The sequence below is a fragment of the Gnatocerus cornutus genome, chromosome 4 (genome assembly GCF_029298725.1).
Source record: "Gnatocerus cornutus isolate USDA-ARS CGAHR chromosome 4, icGnaCorn1.1, whole genome shotgun sequence".
Taxonomy (NCBI): Eukaryota; Metazoa; Arthropoda; class Insecta; order Coleoptera; family Tenebrionidae; genus Gnatocerus; species Gnatocerus cornutus.
In genome coordinates this window covers 18,724,495-18,745,262 of record NC_142236.1, presented here as the reverse complement: position 1 = coordinate 18,745,262, position 20,768 = coordinate 18,724,495, and the positions used below count along the sequence as shown (strand labels likewise).

The following is a 20,768-nucleotide window of genomic DNA, read 5'->3' as shown; positions in this document are numbered from 1 at the left end:
TTAATCTTAGAATGCTTTGCAAAACAGTTGAAAGCGTATCAAGATGACAGGTAAAATTCCATCTAAAATGGTTGAAAACGCTGCAAAAGCCACTGAAAGTTTATTGCCAAGAAAATCTCAAGATTTATATGATAAAGAATACGAAAAATTCACAACATGGATAACTCATTTGACATAACCTCAAAACAACACGCGCGCACAGTGGAGCATGCGAACTGCAAAACATGAATGTGTTACAGCCTCAAAACATTACAACCAGTTTATTTATTCAGGCACCTTTTGAATTTGAGTGTTTGATGGTAATTGAGTTTAAATGCAATTTGAATCTGGCGGGCAAAGAAAGCAAGTCGATTTGTAGCCAGTCGCTGTTTGTTGTGAGGTTGCTATGACACCTTAATGCCCTAGGGCGTAATTGTACCTCTAACGTACCGCAAATCCGAGCCATAAGGAGCCAATAATTAAACGGTAAGACATAAATAAATAAACTAACCTCATTTTTATTTTTTGTTCAGTCATGAGTCAATATTAACACTCTTTTAAAGTTTGAGAGCTAAACTGAAAACATTTGGATGCAAATACATAATTGAATACAGTTATGTAAGGCAACAACAGTTTTTTTATTAATTTTCTCACTGGATTACTTTTTGTTGTGTCATTTTTCACAAAATATCAAATAATGACTCTGATAAGACAATGCTACGTTAAACAAAGGGAACAAAAATTAAATGAACAAGCAGAAGAGACAAATAAATTAAAATGTACCTAAACAAATGTACTATCAAAAGACAAAACATCCTCATCTAAAGATTTAGTGTTAAAATAAGACAATAAAAATAGTAAACACGTGACTACAAAACAGCTTTATATAAAATTCGAAATCCTTTCATTTGAAGGCTTCCATCAGACTGGAACCGCACTGTAAACGGGCTATTGGACACAAATCTCTGCAATGGTTTCTGAAAAAAAAACATAAAAATTTTGTTACATTCTACTTGGTACTTACATTGACGCCACAGAATCTTCCGTGTAAAACCTCTTCTTCAAATATTTCGAGAAAGTCATACTCACAATCTTCGGAATCTTCTATGTCGAAAGTTTCAACACTGAGCCTTGTGCTGTATCCTTGAGGTGGTACGATTCTCCACTCACAGTTGGTATAACTGGTGTAGTTTTGTGTCAAGTATTCCGCGTGAGAGTAAATGTAACTTTCTGTGTTTGTAGAAGTGTAGTTGCCGCCACAAACAGCAGAGTATTTTATTTCAAAGCCCACATATTCATTACTTGAGTCTGTATTGAACGTGAGAAATAATTCGTTCTTTGTTGACATCTTTTCAATATTTCCTAATGACCCACACCATTTTACTAACAAATTCGAAGAAATTGAGTGTCCATCATACAATTTTACGAAGTCATGACAGTCTTCAGTCCGAAAAGTTACGACGTCTAATTTAATTCTAAATCCAGGTGTGGTTTTGAAACTCCAGGAGCAATTTGCAGTTCTTGGATAATAACTAGGCCAGCCGGGACTCTGTATGTAACCAGAAGTAGATGCTATTTCGAAATGACAGTTTTTGGCACAATCCCGCTGATTATTTTCGAGTTTGTAGTCTTGGGGGCAAACGCATTTGAATGATCGAACTGAAGTACTGGTACAATTGTGGTGGCAATTTCCCATGTGCTTGTCACAATTGTTCGGAACTGTAATAAATTCAAAACAGGGACAATCAAAAAACGATCTTGAAGAAGCAGAATATAAAATAGTATATTAAAGAACGTGTTTTATAATGGCCAATTTGGTGCACGAGGTCCCGGTGTACAAAACGAGTCGTAGGCGAGTTTTGTATGGGGTGAGTGCACCAATGCCATTATAAAACAAGTTCTTTATACTATTTTTTCGAATTTGCACCTTTTTTTAATAAAAAATTTAAATTTTCCAATTCTAAGAGTTTTCGTGTTACACGATTGGTAATGGTTTTGTAACGACGACTTACCACTTGATTTTCGAATTTAATTTAAATTTGACATTTATTGAGTTTCACTATCACTGAATTTTGACTTAACGTAACCTAACCTCACACCCAGTATTCACATCTATTATATTTAGGTACAATTATTGTTGGCCGCAAAGGACAATTCAATTATAATGATAATTTTTTTTTAAATCCAAATTGATCCAGAACTTGGCAGGAAACAGGTGACAGCTAGACTAATTAGTTCTGCCGATTCTTAAAAAACAAAAATTCCTACTTTGAGTTCTTTTATATTAAAGATTCACGTTCGGTAGAAGTAACTAAATTTAGTAACTTTTATTTTTGAGCTGTGTAACTAAGGTTATAATTTTTCTAGTGTAATGTCTTGTAAAATAGATGTCATCCAAATGACAGTTTTTGGTTTGTCATTAAATAGTAAATACTTATTTTCCAAACGAAAAAGAAGAAAATCATCAGAGCTCCGAATCAAATTCAAAATTAGTTCATCGATTTCATCTTCTGAATCTGACTTTGTTAGTGTTACTGGTGGAATATTGTCTACAGTTGCGTCTCCCATGAGTGCTGACTAGTCTTGCCTAATTAATTTTTCGCAGTGTGAAACAAAGTTTTTTCAGTTGTTTGGTGCGCTTTGCGAAATTAATTTTAACCATAAATTTCTGACTTTCCTGTTTTTTTCCTTTTGAAACTGCTTGTCTTGCAATAGTTGATTCCATCTCGTCATATTGTCAAATTTGAATGACAAATTTATTTGATAGACAATGATGCCAATGTTTAATTCCTAGTTATTTAAGAAATTTAACGTAGCGACACAAAAGTATCTATTAGTTACTTCTACCGAACGTGAATCGCTAATAGATACCTATAAACGACTTCAAATTGAGAACTTTAATGGACCTTTTAAAGCGGCAAATTCGAAAAATTGATTTCAATGTATATTTCATTGCATATATTACAAAATATGTATAAAAAATACTCACATGTAAAATAGTTCAGAGAAAATCCAGTTCTTTCCACACTATTGTCTGCAGAAAACACAAGAACAATACTATTACTTTCAGAAGTAACAACACTGGGTGAAACATTTCCACAAAAAGAGCCATGATGGATTCTTCGATTCTCCCAAGTTTTACTGTAAATCCTTAGCTTATCTTTCTTGCATTTCTTTTTAACATCATCATCAACGTCTTCTTCTTCTTCTACATCAAAATGGTTAAAATTCAAGCTAATCAAGTTTTCTGGATCAACGACAACTTCCCAAGTGCACGTTTTATTAGGCGGATAAAATTCAGGAAAGGATGGTGACATTATTTCACCGGTAGCAGCTGTTAGAACTCCACCACAAGCAAGTATACATTGTTTCCCATCAGAATGGAGCTCATATCCGCTTCTACAAGCGCATTTATAGCTTCCCACTGTATTGACACATTCTTGAGAGCACCCATGGAAAGGAGTACCACACTCATTGTATTCCGCCAGAATTAAAAGAGAAAATCCTTCTTTTTGCACAGAAGAATCTGAGACAAACTTGATGAAAAGATTGTTCGAAGTCGAAATAATCTCGTCGGGAATCTCATCGCCACAGAACTTTCCAAGAATGTTTTCGCTATCCGAAACTTCGACATAATCGTAGAAGCAAGTTTCGTGCTCTTCCACTTCGAACTTCCGGAATTTTAAAACAACTTTGTGATGATCCGGAACTATAATCTCCCAAACGCAGTTTTTGTCCAGTGGGTACTTATTTTGGAACGGTTCTAAGAGCAACTGATCTCTGACATGGATAGTACCGCCGCAACTCGCTTCGTACTTGGCCGTAAAACCGCGGTTTCCACTTTTGTGCGAGTAGGAAATAAACATTTTATTCCCAATAGATTTGACAGGGTTTAAAGAACCAGTGCCACAGTACCGTCCAAGTAAAGGCGAGTCTTTCCAGTAGCCATCTCGAACTTCCACAGAACCGGAAGAGCAATTTGGTGCTTTTTCAATGTCGATTTCGGTGATGTTCAAAGTGATTCTTTCGTCTGGTTTAGCCGAAATTCGCCAATGACATTTGCGATTGTGCGAATTGTTGAATGTGGGAGTTGAAAACTGACCAGAATTTGTAAAAAACGTGCTTCCACAGTCTGGAAACAGTCCAAATAGTGATAAAGAAATGCTCTATGGTTAGTACTTACTTGACATAGGGATAAAAGTGAGACTTGTCTCTAGAGAAATTAGCAGAAATACACAAATTAGATGTTGACTGTACGGCACCATTTTGCACTGTGTTCGGTTTACACCAAATGAGGCTAAAGGAGAATATTACTTCTACTTCCCCACCCTTGGCTTGGTTTTTGGTACTTTTCTAAGAATGGTCCGTCTGGGCAAAACTTAAGTTGACCTGATCAGGCCAGTGCTTGGGTCTAATAACCGCCATAAAACAATCAGCTTAACAGAACAAGTTTTTCAAAGCAAATTGTAGAACCTAGAGATGCACTTTCTTATTTGTTTCTTTAGCATTTAAAAATTCCGGAATTTTGCATAAAGTAAAATGTATTTTTCTTCTCGTTTTTACATCGCAGAAATGGAGGGGCGTCATATATTCGAGGTATATTTAGTAATGGAAAAAGTGATCAAAATCGTGCTAACTGATTAAAGTAACATGAGAGCACAAAATTTCCTTTTTAAATAAAAAAAAAATCCAAAATTAGTTGGAAAACAAATATGCGCCTTTTGTTGTTTGTTGTTCCAGAATATAACGCTTTTTTATGACTGTCAGCTTGTCGTCGCGACAGCAAACAAGTGAAATTTAGAGTTTTAGTGGAAACACTCGCTAATTCTTTTTTTTAACATAACTGTGATAAAAAAGTCTCGGTTTCCATTTAAAATTCTATGCAAATTGTGTTTTAAATTTGAGAAAAAACGCTAGTTTTCAATATGACGAAACAATTGCAAACTATATTTAATCCAAACTTCACAAATCACTTCATTTAGTCGTCTGAAGGCATTTGAGATCGTAAGGCTTTTGTTACAATCTAAAGTGAACTAAAGGATCGTTTGGTATATGCGTAGTTTCCAATTTTGACTAATTTGATAAAAACGCATTTTCCTTAAAATTTTAAAAAGAATTTGAATTAAATCTGAAATGACAATTGAGATATGCTTAACTCATTTATATGTATTAAATAAAATTAATTAGCGTTTGGTTTCACTATGCCTCAAAAATCTATAAAACTTACAGATTACATTTTTAAAGCGTCGCGACGACAATATTATTGGTGATAATAAACAAATGTTTGCTTCCGATGCTGTATAACAAATGCATAGGAACGTGAAATAGGTAGTTGTTCCTAGTACAGAACTCCTTATTAATATAAAAAATTTTTTTAAATATTTTTCCTGTGGTCCATGGCTTAGTTCAATAATGCAGTGCAAAGATAAAAATACAGTTCTATTAATTTCCTATCGTTATTTCCAAGAAAGAACTATTATTTCACAAACAATTGCTAATTGTAAATTATTAAATTTCAGCGTAGATTTAAATCTTTTTTTTACAATTACTTTCTTAATTATAAGAATATTTAGTTAAACTATGGACGATTGTATTCAGAACAATTCAATCCATTTACAATTTTGATTCAACAACCTAAGCCGAAGTTACAGTTTTCACCCAAAATTGATGCGGTGTAATTAATGGTAGAGAACTCATATCAACAAATCCAATTGAAAATCTGTAGACAATTGTAAGGACACCATATATTCAAAATTTCAATTTTCTATGTCAAATGGTTTTCGACTTATGGTAGGAAAATTTTACATTGCATTGCATATAAGGATTTTAGGTAGCGACCACTCTTAGTGCATTTGAATACAGTACGAGGGATATTTTTGTGGTATTATTGTAACTCAAAAACAATCTTCCCTAAACTTTTTACAATACAAAAATGTTACATTTATAACATATCAGCCAAAATTTGCTGACATTTACTTTATTTTTCCAGGTTTAGGGTCCAGGGTCGGATAGAAATTTTCTTACCTGAGCAAAAATTAAACCTCCAGGTAAGTACATAATTACAATCTTATCACTTGTCCATCACAGGTAAGATTTTCTTTTATAAGTCAAGTTTATTTTTGAAATTCGTTAATGCGATTAAGATAGGAAAACAAGTTTTGACACTTTTTAATGACCTAAGAACAACTTTCTTAGGCTTTTACCAATAACATTTTGGTGGACTTTTTCTCATCTTAAATCTTAAATTAGTGTATTAATTTGATTCGGTTATTTAAAAAAAATAATTTTTTACCATTCATTTAAAGGAAGATTTGTTTTCCTTAAATTACTAATCTATGTATTTTCAACCAGTTTATGATCTAAACCTGAGTGAAATCAATGAAGAGCCAGTTTTTTACATTTATATTTTTATCAAAATTGGAAAAAAATGGGGTGTTTTTTTTAGCGATTTAAGTGAGAATGGAAATAAATTTGTTCTAAAAAAGACCCAACAGGTAAGTAAGACTACATGTGTACCTAATTAATAAAGATTTTTTTGTGTTTTTACCTTGTAAAACCTAGAAATGCTATTTGCTTAAAAAGCAACTGAAAAGTTTTTTAAATTTTCAATACAGATAAATAAATTAATGGATTTTTCTATTTGCTTGGAATTAGTATATTAAAACACCGAGTTTCATAAGGCAAATTTTAAGGCACGAATCTAGGTTTTGGCTTTGCCGCTCGTTTTATAAGGATGAGTGCCTTAATGGCCTTATAAACGAGGTTTTTATACTATTTTTACTAATTTGAAATTTGTCCTTTAACAGAGCTATTTTCGCTATTTTCTCATTTGTTTTCAGTGCTATAATATCCCATTTCGATACGCGATGCTATAATAGCTTTGTTTCTATGTATAGCAACATGGGAATCTTTAAAATACAAATTAGGAAAATATAAATTGAACTGTCCTTTTTATATTGACAATTTTTTGAGTCATTTATCTTACCATTCCTCATACTTAAGTTTTGTTTTACCGTTATTTCGTGAGCTCACTTTTTATGGTCTTTTGTTTTGGATTTTTTTTTCATTATAATAGAAAGAAAACTACGAAAAAGCAAGGTACACGAAAAAAGCAAATTCCACCTACTTTCAAGCGCCACCTAGTTAACTATTTTGTTATGTATTCTCATTCAGATCAGAAATTTTTGGCATAATAAAAATGTTTTGTAAACTTCTCATTCTTCTAATTTACTTTTGTTCTTCGATCCTTCGGTTCCCTTCGCTCATCGAAAAGGACTTACAATTTCATTGACCTCGTTTTCTTCAAAAAAAAACCGCAATTTTTTCGCTTACTGTGAACAACAGCAGTCAATTGAAAACCAGCTGATTTTTCACGCGCATGACTTCATCGGTTTTTCTGATGACGGTAAAAACGGAAAAGAGGATGCTTTAAAAGAAAACAAACAATGAAATTAGAAAAAAAAACAGAACTTAAAAAATTTATCTTTTGTAAAAGTGGAGGAAGAGATAGAAGATTGGGTCTACACTTCATAAGTGCTTTTGCTAACTAAAAACTGTTTAGAAATATATCGTCATCTAAATGGCAACTTACGCAATCTCAATTTTTGCAACTTTACAGGACAATAAAAAAACTGTTTTTTTTTTAGATTAAACACATTTTTGGAATAGTAATCCTCTACATTTGTTTTTTATTGTGTTTCAAATAATTATTAAAAATTTCAATAAAATATAACAATTTTCTGAAGAAATGCTTGAGATAGAGGGTGTTGCCTTAATTTTTGCCTGAGATAGAGCAAGTTGCAGTTTACGTTTTCAATACTATACAAACAACAAACAACTTTTTTTATGTTAAATGACAAATCTCATTCTTTTAACCATTGCAATTGTGAATACAGTTGCGAGCATGGAATTTCGGGTATTGCTGTAATTTATGAATGGACCACCGTCGACATCGACAACCTTCTGGCATCGATGAAGAGCATAACATAAATAGACAACTTATTCCAAATTATTTTAAACATCAGTCATAATCACAATAAAGCTTAAAGTACATCCAATTCTATGTGACAGAAAAAGCTATAAGCGTTAATTGTTTGGCAATTTTTTTTTCAGTTTGTCTTCTGTAGATCCTGATTAAATTAAAATGAGTGAAAAAGAACGTATTAGTTCAGTTGGAACATAATATAAAGAGCCATCGCTAACTTCCATTTTTGTGGATGTTCAATTAGGCAATTAGATTAGGTATAATTTTACAAACTCGCCGTATGTTAAAAATTATGACATTCACTATGCTATGTTGATATTGTTGTAATAATAAAAAACGCAGACACTTTTTTCATGCGTGTTTAAACCCTTGCACTGACCTTTTTTTCAAATTAATTACATTGCTTTAAAAAAAAAAAATTTGTAATATTATTTAATGATCTGTAGATTTATTACTTTAAAATAGAAATCTTCTGGTTATTGATGCTATGAGTGGATTATTTTAAATCGAATTAATAATTTTTTATAAGAGGTATTGTTAACTTACAATATTTGCTTAATATGAAGGAACATAGGACGATCTATATTGGAAGCACCATCAAACATTTTTCTTCTCGCTTAACACACTTTTAACTCAATCCGACATACACTTTTATTCTACCTCATTTTGAATTGAGAATGAAATAGCGTATGTTGCCTTACGTATTGAGATAGCGGATGTTGTCAAATTTTTGCGTAGAGCATAAAATGTAGCGAAATTCAAAAAACAGACTCCGTCACGACATTCCCCACAAAGAAACAATTCGAAAACAAGCTGTAACAGTCAAATTTAGGAGGAAGAGCAGAAGGAACATTTTTAGGCAAGCAATATAACGCGTATCCAACGGCGCGAAGGTGGAGAGCTTTTGTGACCATCGTCAATACTTTTTCTGTAGTATCGTGAGTGGGAGGTTTCACCTTGGTCTTCTTTCTTTTTCCGTTTTGGTGGTCGTACTAAAAGGAACGTATCCGGGGAAACGCTGTAGAAAAGCCTCAAAAGTGGTTGTGTGTTAGTGAAGACCTTTTGTGGCAAACGACGCTAAGTCGGATTTAACAGCAGAATACCAGTTTGGGTCAGGGAAGCGCCCTCGACTTCGGTCGAATTTTGAGCGTTCCGGAACCACCCCAAGACAGTAAATCTTTGAGGCCGCCCACCATCCAAAGGTAAAAATCATTCCCATTGTAAGCACTCTGTGATCGTCCACTCAAAACTCTTCGTAATGTTATATTTTTGTGCCAATTTTGGTTTTTCCTTCGTGTCCACGTGTTCTGATCGGTGATGGGGTTATAGTCGTTTTTTTTGTGGACCCAGAAGTAAGTTCTGTAATTACAGGCCTCTCTCATCCTTGTCTCACGTATCTCTTTCGTCTCCGTTTTATCTCGGCAACATCGTCGGATATTTTCCGTCTCAACTCCACCGATTCCAGGAGTGGTCCGTGGGATCAGTCACTGCAGAAGGTCAAGGAGTCGAACGCATCCTCCAGAGGACGTCCCAGCGAGATTGGAGATAAGGCCAATTTTTGGTACCATTCTATTTGATTACGTCCTTCAGACGCGTTAGTTTAAACCTTTTCTTTTTTTTGCGTTAAGTTCTTCAGACATTAGGTTTAAATTTTCTTTGTCCTTCAGACATTAGGTTTAATTTTTCTTCGTCCTTCAGACAGTAAAATCTTACAAATATTCAGGTTTGGGGTAGTTAAGATCGATTGATTGCCGTGCCGGTTTGTCACTTGTTTGTCGCGGGCGCGAGCGGAGGCCGAAATTTGCAGCTGCGATTTTCGCGAGTGGGTGATTGCGTCGAGCAATCAAAGAGCGAAATTGGTCGCGTAGCGCTAACCGGTCAAACCCGTGGATTTGAATATTTTGTATTTTTTTTTGTTGGTAATTCATTGCTTTTAGAGTATTTTGTTAGGCTGCAACTATTCACATTTGTTCTTTTGTCACTTTAACTTCGTTAGACATTGGATCGTATGAATAAAAGTGAGCATATACTCAATTCTCACATTTTTTGAGTATAAACTCCAATTCGTATGAATAAAAAGAGTATGAGCATATGTTTGCTTGAGCATGTGCTTTTATGTACTGGCTGTCATGAGCAAGTACTCGATTTCCCTATGAATAAAAGTAAGCAAATGCTTAACACTGACAGACTAATACTCACTAAAAGTTGAGTTTGTTCAGTGTCAAACTCACATCGTTTGAGAAAAAATTATGGCCGAATTTATGGGGCCCCTCCGTTACCAAAAGTTTTACTGTAATAGAAGAGACCAAAAACGGAAAAATTTCAAACAATTATATAGATTTGAACAAGAAAATGTAAAGTGGATGGCGGAGAATTTTTTGGGACCGGAATCAGGGGAAACAAGAGGTGGTGCTATTTCAAAATATAATCAATTCCGAATATTTTTACGTTATATGGGCGATCCTGGGTTTCAAGTGGGGGTTGGGGAAGACATTGGTGTCCATCAGACTTCAGTTTCCAAAATTTTAGTGAACGTGGTTAACAAAATAGTTGAGAAAACCAATTTGTAGATAAAATTCCCGAATTCAGAAGCCACAATTTTGGAAGAAAAGGAAAAATGGCAAACTAAATTTACGTTTCCATGTGTTGTAGGAGTAATAGATTGCACTCATGTTAGGATAAAAAAACCAACTCTTTTCGGTGATGAGTACATCAATAGAAAAGGCTACGCAAGTATTAATGTTCAAGCGACGTGCAATGCAGATGAATGGTTTACCAGTGTCGACGCTTCTTGGCCGGGTTCTGTGCACGATTCCCGCATATGGAAAAATTCAGGAATTTATACCCTAACAAGAGAACACTTTTCAAACAATCGAGCAATTCTTCTGGGTGATGAAGGTTACGGAATTACACCTTGGCTAATGGTACCATTTAAAAATCCACAAACTCCGGAACATCGTTCATTTAATAATTTGTTCTGTAGAGAACGAGTAATTATAGAAAGATGTGTTGGGCAACTTAAGCAACGATTTCCAGTTTTACAATACAAAGTTCGCGTAAAATTAGATAGAGTACCTAAGCTAATTGTAGCTTGTTTCATTCTACATAACGTAGCAAAATTTTTGAACGACAACCTTGAACCCGAAAATCTTGCACCAATAGAAGACATGCTGATTGGATTTGAACTAGAAGAAAATGACGACAATTTTGGACCTAGAGGTCGAGAAAAGCGCAACGAATTAGCTACAATTATACATGCGCGCAACTTTTGAAAGTATAAATTGTATTTATTATTTTAAGGTAACAAGTTTTCATTGCTTTGAATTTTTTCTCTTAAAACAACTTCCTTAAGCTCTAAAACCTTCAACTGTTTGAGAAGTACCAAACGATGAAGTTCTTGGTTAGTTAAACTTCTTGTTTCATATGTTTCATATTTTTCTAATTTTGTTTTTTTTCTCTGTTGGGAAACGTTAGTTTCAACTGATGTCCCAGCAATTATCTCTTCTTCTGGTTCAGTTCTGTGATCAGTAGCCATAGCTCCTAAGAATAAAGTTATATTCATTATATTTATTAATTAATCAAAACATTCTTTTCCATACCAGGTATTTTATGAAGGGTAGGATTACTACCACCTTAATTCATAGTTTCCATCAACCGCTTTTCCCATGCTTGCAAGACAATCGGCTTATTGCCGGTTCGATTAATATCGCACTTCTTCTTAAGCCTGCTCTTTATATTGTTAATTTTTTTTAGTAACTGGCCATTACTCAGTTTGATGCCCAATTTATTTTCCACTTCTGTTTCAATATTTAGCAGTGCTTCGGTTTTTTTTCTTCTTGCGACAGGTAGTTGCGATTTGCTAAACACTACCGGAAACTGACTCAGTACTTCTACAAAAGCCTTTTGGGAAAATGTTGTTTCTTGCGTTTTAACGTCTTCTTCTTCTGAGCTGTATCCATTCTAAGCACTTTCTATTAATGCGACTTTTTGACTTGATGCAGTCGTGACAGCTATATGACATTTATTACATAAGAGCACTTGCTCCGATTCAAGCGAGTATGTTCTGACTGGAGCACATGCTTTTTTTATTCATATGAATGAGAGAAGATGCTCGTACTTCAGGCTCATGCTCTAGAGCATCTTCTCTCGAGCATGTGCTCGTTTTTATTCATACGACCCAATATATAGATTTTTGTTGAAACTCTGTTTACTGTTGTTCCTCCTCTCAACCCCCTTTACACCAACCAGGTAAGTTTTCGGGTTTTTAACGAGCCTAGTGGCGCTGAGTTTTGCTACCGAAAACCCGTGGCGCCCTCCTGGTATTTTTTTTTTGGTTCTTGAACCCCCGCCTCCCGTCAGGGTTGGCCGAGCCGGTACCCAAAACGCGCGCTAGGCCTGCGATTGCGTCACAAAGCAAAAACGAAAAATCGTCATAATACGATATGTATTATTCAACAGGAGTAGAACAATAGATATTTACATAACAAGTGCGGAAAGTGACCAATTTCGCACGAGTGTAAATGTAGATGCACGAGGCGCCAGCCGAGTGCAGATGTTACACGAGTGGAAGAAAGACACTTTCCGACGAGTTGTGTACGCTATTTTTCCTACGACCTTCCATCATCAGGAAGAAACCATAAGCCTTGACAATAGTTCATTTCTTATCTATTCTAAATATCATTTTTTACGACCATGAGGTTTTATATGAATAAAAGTGACGTATTTCACATAGTTAGATGGTTGATGTTTTCGTACCTCCATTTCCGAAAGTAAAAGTCACTAGTGTGATATGAATATATCCGCACAGACCTGTCAAAATTGTCTTGTCCGACCTAACCAATTCATTTTTACCATTATGCATGTTGTTTTACAGTGAATCGTCTAGATATTTAAAACAAAAATTCAAGAATTACATTTGTTTTTCAAAATAACTGTCAATTTTGACAGGTCTGTGCGGATATATTCATATCACACTAGTGACTTTTACTTTCGGAAATGGATGTACGAAAACATCAACTTTCGGATCCATTTAACCGTGTGGAAAATGCCACTTTCATATGAGGTCGTAGGAAAAATATTTATCCAATAAGTCATAGTAAAATGAGGTTTTCCTTGACAGTTTTAAACAAGTTAGCCTTTGATAGCATCGGTTATGTTATAACGCCTAATAACTCACGTTACCCTTAGCAGCATGTGCTTTGTAAAGAACAACCATGTCACTGACATTGTCAAATTTCTTTTCTCATCTGTCATTGGCACACGTGGGTTATTTTATTATTATCGCCAAGTCTTGTATACTTATACCCCATGTAGGTAATCTATAAAAACTCACTTATACCATAAATAACTTTTAACCTTGACCACACCTAGATCCATAAGTGTTAAGTAGAAAGGTGACATTTTAAATATTAAAGACACGAGACGAGTACATTAAAACCTCATTAAACTAGAAGAGAAGACTTAATTTAGTACTTATCATCAAGTCACTTTTTCCAAGCCAAGACAATGAGACCTGAAGGTAAATGTTAATAATTTTTGCATGATCTTATCTTCAATTTCTAGATGAAAATCCTCTGAAACTTCTCCGAATGATAATTATAGACTTTCACGCTAAACCGATAATAAAAATTTGGGCGTTGTTCACTTTTTGCTTATTTTTCTTCCTCGTCGTAATTCAGACATTTTTATTTATCTACAAATTCGAAGTTTTTTACTTGATTCAGTATGGTACTTCTTATTTGATATCATGTTTAGTGAGTATATTTTTGCGAACGTGATGTTTAATGAAGTATTTTTTTCTAGATGGTGTTTTTCATTTTTATGCTTTGGTTTTCTTCACACTTTGTTACTTCTTTTTCCCATGAAATAAGTCAGTGGTCTATTGAGAGCGCTAGCCGGAAAATCCGGCATAAAATAAGAAGAGAATCAATACAAATCACTGCTTATATAATTATCACTTTATTTTGCTATTTTCTTGGCACGGTAACGTTTCTTTTTCCTCGAGAAAATGACCGAAAATTTCTTCACCAGATCGCTTTAATGGAAGATCTATTTTCACCAACCATGGCGTGGTTTTTTCGCGTTGAAAACATTTTCGCCACAGTTGCCTTGATAACAACATCTTTTTATCAATATACTTATGCTTTTTACATGTTCAAGTTTCAGACGTACATTCTTGTTGACGAGTTGACAAAAATAGACGAAACTTCTGAAGATGACGTCATCAGGATGCGACTTCTAATTTGCGTGAAGAATCACATTAAACTAACAATGTAAGAGATTTATTTGTCTTTCGTCATAATTTCTTCTTTTAGGACTATGAATATCTTACTTAGATTTATTGAAAAATGGTTGATCGCCGGCGAGGTGTTTGTGATTCTAGATTTGATCAGCTTCTGCAGCTTTATTTCAGTAGTTTGTAACCAAAACATCACCAAATAGATCTTCATCAATTTTTTCAGTTTTCTGACTTAGTAGAAGAAAACTATCTTCTATCGGCAACGGCGGGTCTCGCATTTAGTCTCAATTTTCTTTTGATATTCCACACGGGTCAGACCATTGAAGACATGGTAGCATATTTTTCTTCTTCTTCCTTCGTAAACTGTTTGTTTCAGTCTTTACGTTTTGAAGAAGCTGCAAGAAAACTCCTTTGGTACAATTACGACAAATATAACAAGAAGTTGTATTTGATTTTCTTGGTTAATGTCCAGCAACGCTTGCGGTTGAGGATTTCAGAAAATTGTGCACTTAACTATCAATTGGGGATTGAGGTGAGTCGATAAATTCTTACCCAGAGATGAACTTTCCATTTGTAGACAATCAAGATGGTTTATTCTGTCTGGTTGGTGGTCTATCAGATGAACAGTTATTAACACACTTTAGGGGGCCTTGAATTTTCCACAAGGACTGTTTAATGTCATAGTTGACATTCAAGAACTGCACTTAATTCCGTGTTTAATCATATTTTCTAAGAATCACGGAGCCAAACTGAAGTAACACTTCTGAACACTTACGATCTTGTAGTTTATTTAATTTTTGGGTAATAAAACAACTACATACATTAGAAAAATCAGCAAGTTTTTTACTACATAATTAAATTAAGACACCAAACAGACCCACAGCATCAAAAATAGTGTTTTATGTTACCATTAATGCCAATATTAATGAACGTTTTTGTCAAAAAACGATTGGACACTCTTTTTTATTACGTAACTCTTTTTGTGATTTGTTTGGTACATTAAGTATAATAGTATATTAAACACAGAGTTTCATAAAGCAAATTTTAAGGCACGAATCCAAGCTTTAAAACGAGTGGCGGCCGGATTTCTTGTCATTAAAACAAAAAAAAATTGTAAAGTTAATAAAAAAATTCATATTTATCTCAAAATTTAAAGTTCTTTGACTTAATTCAGTTTATACAAGGTGAGTCGTTCATTTATTTTGAATACCGCATTTCAAGGTCATAATTTGGGAAATTTGTAGAGCTCTATGGCAAATTTTAAAAGATTTATGCATTGGATTGAACACAAACGAATACTTGAACACCCATAGACCCGTTGGTGATTCAATTCAATACATAAATCCTCTCAAGTTTGACGTAAAGCTCCACAATTTTCACAAGTTATGACCTTGAAATGCGGTATTCAAAATAAATGAGGAGTAACTTAATTCAGTTTATACAAGGTGAGTCGTCTAACAATTTGGAAACGTAACACAAAATACATCTTCCTAAATTTTTCAATATTTTCAGAAAACGACGTTTTACGTTTGTGATTGGAACTTTTTCAATTTCACAAATTTCTTTTTAATACTTGCCAAGTGAGTAATTCAAACATTTTTGTTTAGTACGACGGTAATAAATTATTATTTTTTGAAACTCAAAGATATAAATTTAAAACGTTGCTTTACCAACATGATACATCTTTTCATTTATTTATATCGTGTGATTAATATTGTTTGTAATCGAGTCAGCCTTGCAAATTAATTTGTCGATATGTCTATGATAGATTCGTACTGACAGCTGTCAAATGGTTTTCAACTGCAATGACAAAAGTGGACAAATAGTCATTCAACGTTGAAGGTTTTCTTCCATTCTGTGTCTAACACCTTCCAGAATTTCTTTTGATCCTCTTTAACCATTAGATTTACCTATTTTCATAGTTTCGGTTGCCAAAGTTTAATGTCAGTCCGCTAGTATGAATTGTCGATAAACATACTAAATAATTTTCATGGATGACTCGATTACAATCAATAATAATCACACGATATATGAAATAGATGTTGTTTACTGGAACAATAGCATAAAAAAGACTTCTACAGATGAAGTAAGATGAAGATAAGGGTTACTTTGTATTTGTACTTTGTATTTTTAAGACTCATAATAACATCTTTTTACATATAAATCTGTAAATGAACACAGTAAAAATGTTTTATTATAATATTCAAGTAGCAATTAGAACAGCACTACTGTTAGATCAAGGTTTTAAGATGGAAGATAAAAAGTCTTAACACAATACTTACGTCAGTTAACACCTTCTTTGACTAAATACATTTCTGCCTTTATGAATTGAAGATCAGTGAATTTTTTTTTGTTGAAAAGATTTCAATTACTCATTACCTTCTACCAAAGTAGAACAAAATTATAGCAACGGTAACTCATTTTATGAAAAATTTTTGCACCAATGGCATCACTTGTCATTAAATACCAAAATACATGTTTCTAAAAAAAAATAAGAATTTACGTAGGTGGACATCCACTTTTTACATTCTATGAATGTTTAATGCCTGTGACTGTTCGAGCCTTAGTCATTCTTTCTTTTGGTTAGTTTATTATTATTGTGGTCACTAAACACCTAAAATTTTGTTCTAAAAGGTTCTAAATGTACCAGGTTATCGTCGTGTAGAAAGACTGGCGCCTACAACATTATTTATTCAGCATTCATTGAACATGAGGATCCACAATAATACAAATACTTGCAACAATCTGCTTCGTTTATTTGACAGATATATTGCTAATGTCAAATTTATCCAATGACTATGTTTGCAGGTTTTGTATAAATAAAATTTACAAAGTGATGCCTATGAAATGTGTATTTTGTGTTGCAGTTTTAATCCGTTAGGGTCTTGACAAATTTTGCTGAGTCAACTTAAACTATAGGTGCTTATTTTACGCAGAATTTCACGCAAAAAAAAGATATAAACAAACTTATTTTAGTAATAATATTCTTCAATTTAATTAATAAAATAGGTTTAATTAACTATAATTTTGTATAATTTTTCTGTGTAATGTAATAAAAATAATAACTTTGCTCAAAACTAGTTCATGTCGTAGACGAAAAACCAGTACAGTAAGAAATTTGCGTTAATTTGTTTACCAAGTGAATATAAATAATAAATACGCCTTATAGGTAATCTAGTTTTCACTAATTCTTACAATGATTGAAATCTCTCAATCAAATTTATGGTGTTTCATCATCGTTTTGTGTCTACTGTTGAAACTTCTTTGGAAACGACGATGGCTTTATTATTATTCGTGGATTTTACCAGGACCTCTTTCGTTGCCAATTATTGGAAGTCCTGCTTTCGTGTTCGCCGGACAAGAAGGTAACCTTGGTGAAGTCGTACTAAAATAATTTCCATTTCTAGGACTTCTCGAGACGATGTTCAAACTAGCTGAGCGTTATTTTTCAGCCTTTAGATTTTGGATTGGACCCCACATGTTTATTGTCACTTCAAAAGCGAAAGAAGTAGAATATTTACTCACCAATTGTCTACAGAAAGAAAATATCATGTTTTACTCGCGTTTTGATGAATTTACCAGTTCTCTATTCACAACGAGCTGTAATTATATTTTTTTTAAGATAAATTCTAATGGTATTTTGTAGTTCATAAATGGCAACCTCGCAGAAAAAATTTGAACAGAGGCTTCAATCAAACAATTTTAAATTCGTACGTCGGGATTCAAGTGAAGGTGGCGAATAAAACTCTGAAAGAGTTGGAAATGCAGTGTGGAGAATCTAAAGATTTATTTATGACTCTTTGGACCACAACATTTGATATGGTTCTTGGTAAGATTTATGTAACGACTAAAGAACTAGATATGTTGTCACGTAGAAAAGGACCTGTTAACAAGTTTGCACAGAAAAACGCGACGTCAAATGCAAGATTCAGTATGACTCAGTTTATCCTTCTTTACTCATGGGCTTTTACAGTGGCGCACCAATATTTTATTCGCGCAGAGTTTAATACAAGCTGATAAGACCTTTAGATGCTTCTCTTCTGTCGGGTTTTTAATGTTTATGCGACAAATTTAAAATTCTTTTATCTTTTTGTAAAAATGAAATTTTTTGTCAGTGCAGCATCCTATTGGTTCTTTAATCTTTGATTTATGTACAGTTGTTTTTTTATTTTATTTTATTTAGAAACGATTGGAGCTGTAGACGTGACGACACTGTCAGAAAGAACTTCTGAGGTCATACCCATCCTTCTCAGGTAAAGCATCCAGTTAACGGCTATTAAAAAAGAGTTGTGTACACTATTTTTTCTACGATCAAGGCAAATTTTATAATGCCATGTTTTTGCACTTGTAGACTCGAGAAACTGTTTCTCCAGCGGATATTTAATCCTTTGTATTATTTCGATTGGATTTGGAAAAAAAGCTCAGAACACAAAGCAGTGACTGACTTAAAGGAAATTTCCATGCATCTGATAAGAGAAGTATGTGCGGAACATTAGAAATAGTCACTCAAGTTCTTTTTGCAGGTAATTCTGCGTTACCAGAAGTCTTCTTCTTGTGTCTCAGCAGGTCTCTGTTCAATTTTCGAAAATTGAATCCCATAACTGTGTTTTAGATGATGACGAGTCCAAGAACAAACATGACTTTCTTGGTCGTGCTCTGAAAGGAGAATACAAGACGCAGGAATTAGAAGAAGAAGTTACATTTTTCTTTATTGCAGGAAGTGAATCTTCAGCTACTGTTATAGGAAGTGTTCTTTTAGTAATGAGCATTTATCCAGAAGTTCAGGTGCGAGGAGGTTATTTAGCAATAGTTTTAGCTCTGCTTGTGCTTATAGATAAAACTCTTCGAAGAACAGAAGACTATTTCCAACGACAGAGAACTCACTCTTGAGGACCTAAACAGTTTTGACTACTTGGAACGAGTAATTAAAGAAACCATGCGACTTGTTCCTCCAGCTCCTCTTATAGCACGCTACATGGATAAAACTATAAAAATTGGTTAACTCGTTTAATTTGATCGACCAACATAAAATTGAAACCATTTTAGACAACCAAGTCTATCCAGAAGGAAGCATGGTATTCATTCCAATTCAATTCATTCACAGAAAACCAGAGTACTGGTCCAATCCATTAAAGTTTGATCCAGACAGGTTTTTACCAAAAGAAGTTGAACAGAGACCACGATGTGCATATTTGCCTTTTAGTTTCGGCCCTAGGAACTGCATTGGTAATTATGTTACCTGTTGTTATTTGTCTTCAAAAGTGGTTTCAGGTTCGACATATGCAATGATGAGCATGAAAATTGTTTTATCAAAAATAATAAAAAACTTTGAAGTCCTCTCAGGTCAATACAAGTCGTTGGTTGAAGTAGAGATGACTTTTAGTCTTCCTCAAAAATCTAAGAATGGTTATCAAGTATTGTTAAGAAAAAGATAAATTATATTGTCAAATTTACATTTCTTCAATAAACATGGTGACGGAGCTTCTTCCTTTTTAATTTTTCACTTTTTGAAATTGTTTTGTTTTCTAACTCTCAAATCTTTAGTCAAAATGCCGCCACAATCAAAATTACAGTTTCTACCATTATCATCTAGTTCATATCCATACTGTACACAGTAACTTGAAAATGCGCATTATGTTTTTGTACAGAGCTGTAACGACTGCTCTCCCGAACCTCCAAATCAAATTTGAAGAACGGAGGTTCTTAATTTGAGAGCCATTTACAAAATGTAATGAAAAACGTAAAATTTAAATTTTTCCCTCGAAATCTCAAAATTGGTAGAATTTTTCATTTTTAAAAGCGTGTTCATTTCAACGCCACAGCTATCCAATTTTGAGAAGTTTGTTTGCAACTTAGAGTGACTTATTAACTGTGTCAAATTTCAAAATTATTAATGAAACAAGAAACATTTTGAAATGTTTTATTCTAGGAATAAACTAAAAGTTTCCAAATGTGATTATTCAAGCCTTATAACTACGGTAATTTTAACACCACAGTAATAAAATTTGGGGAGGTTACTAATTTAAAGTTATCTATTGACTGCCAAATTGTAGAATTATCGACCGAAAGAGACAAATTTTCAAATTTTCATTTTAAGGATGAATTAAAAACTTTTGAAAAAATATGTTAAGCGCTGTAATTGTGGTAATTTTAATGACACATTAATCAAATTTTGAGAGGTTGCTAATCAAAAAGTTTTTAGTAAATATTCAACTTGCAAATCTGTACCTAAGTTAAGGGGATATCAAACAAATTTCAATATAGGACAAATTCAATGTATTTTTCCAAACACGATTACTCGAAAACTATCTGAGTAAATTGCTTTCTGTTTTTTGCATATGAACAAGAAAAATTTTGGATTTTTTTTATCTTTTAGATGAATAGTAAATTATCATAAAAACTATTAAAACTTGTAACTCCGACAATTTCAACACCACATCAATGAAATTTCGGGAGGTGACTAATTTGAAATTGCCTATTGACAGTGCCAAACTGCCGAATTATAAACAGAGAAAAACAATAGTTCCGAAAGTGAAAATGTAAATAGCAGTTTTAAGTTATCGGATA

At 33.6% G+C, this 20,768-nt stretch overlaps 3 protein-coding genes across 3 annotated transcripts; 2 read left to right on the top strand and 1 right to left on the bottom strand.

The window, feature by feature from the left end:
- Window positions 1-848: 848 nt before the first annotated feature.
- On the bottom strand, window positions 849-4,169 carry LOC148176542 (protein tolkin-like). The gene is made up of 4 exons (XM_088035132.1): window positions 4,163-4,169; window positions 2,969-4,111; window positions 1,004-1,698; window positions 849-956 (listed from the first exon to the last, which is right to left on the bottom strand). The coding sequence occupies exons 1-4, from the start codon at window positions 4,167-4,169 to the stop codon at window positions 849-851; spliced, it is 1,953 nt and encodes a 650-aa protein (XP_087891258.1).
- Window positions 4,170-14,026: 9,857 nt separating this feature from the next.
- LOC148176541 (uncharacterized) lies at window positions 14,027-15,035 on the top strand. Its single transcript, XM_088035131.1, has 5 exons — window positions 14,027-14,235; window positions 14,278-14,377; window positions 14,425-14,532; window positions 14,578-14,733; window positions 14,779-15,035. Exons 1-5 carry the CDS (start codon window positions 14,027-14,029, stop codon window positions 14,833-14,835), a joined length of 630 nt encoding a protein of 209 aa, XP_087891257.1. The 3' UTR covers window positions 14,836-15,035.
- A 2,327-nt stretch (window positions 15,036-17,362) lies between these two features.
- LOC148176540 (cytochrome P450 4g1-like) lies at window positions 17,363-19,682 on the top strand. The gene is made up of 10 exons (XM_088033956.1): window positions 17,363-17,566; window positions 17,609-17,803; window positions 17,848-18,030; window positions 18,385-18,454; window positions 18,553-18,679; window positions 18,725-18,767; window positions 18,814-18,986; window positions 19,036-19,198; window positions 19,248-19,427; window positions 19,473-19,682. The coding sequence occupies exons 1-10, from the start codon at window positions 17,398-17,400 to the stop codon at window positions 19,634-19,636; spliced, it is 1,467 nt and encodes a 488-aa protein (XP_087890082.1). The 5' UTR covers window positions 17,363-17,397; the 3' UTR covers window positions 19,637-19,682.
- The last annotated feature ends 1,086 nt before the right edge of the window (window positions 19,683-20,768 follow it).

Bases quoted from the DNA above. Each gene is read 5' to 3' on its own strand.
- LOC148176542 (XM_088035132.1), bottom strand. The intron at 1,699-2,968 runs GTGAGTATTTTT...AATTTATTACAG, and splicing joins TTCTCTGAACTATTTTACAT to TTCCGAACAATTGTGACAAG. The intron at 957-1,003 runs GTAAGTACCAAG...TTTTTTTTTCAG, and splicing joins GAAGATTCTGTGGCGTCAAT to AAACCATTGCAGAGATTTGT.
- LOC148176541 (XM_088035131.1), top strand. From the start codon at position 14,027: ATGGCGTGGTTTTTTCGCGTTGAAAACATTTTCGCCACAGTTGCCTTG. The intron at 14,236-14,277 runs GTAAGAGATTTA...TTCTTCTTTTAG, and splicing joins AATCACATTAAACTAACAAT to GACTATGAATATCTTACTTA. The intron at 14,734-14,778 runs GTGAGTCGATAA...TTCCATTTGTAG, and splicing joins ACTATCAATTGGGGATTGAG to ACAATCAAGATGGTTTATTC.
- LOC148176540 (XM_088033956.1), top strand. From the start codon at position 17,398: ATGATTGAAATCTCTCAATCAAATTTATGGTGTTTCATCATCGTTTTG. The intron at 18,768-18,813 runs GTCTCTGTTCAA...ACTGTGTTTTAG, and splicing joins TTCTTCTTGTGTCTCAGCAG to ATGATGACGAGTCCAAGAAC. The intron at 19,199-19,247 runs GTTAACTCGTTT...AAACCATTTTAG, and splicing joins GGATAAAACTATAAAAATTG to ACAACCAAGTCTATCCAGAA.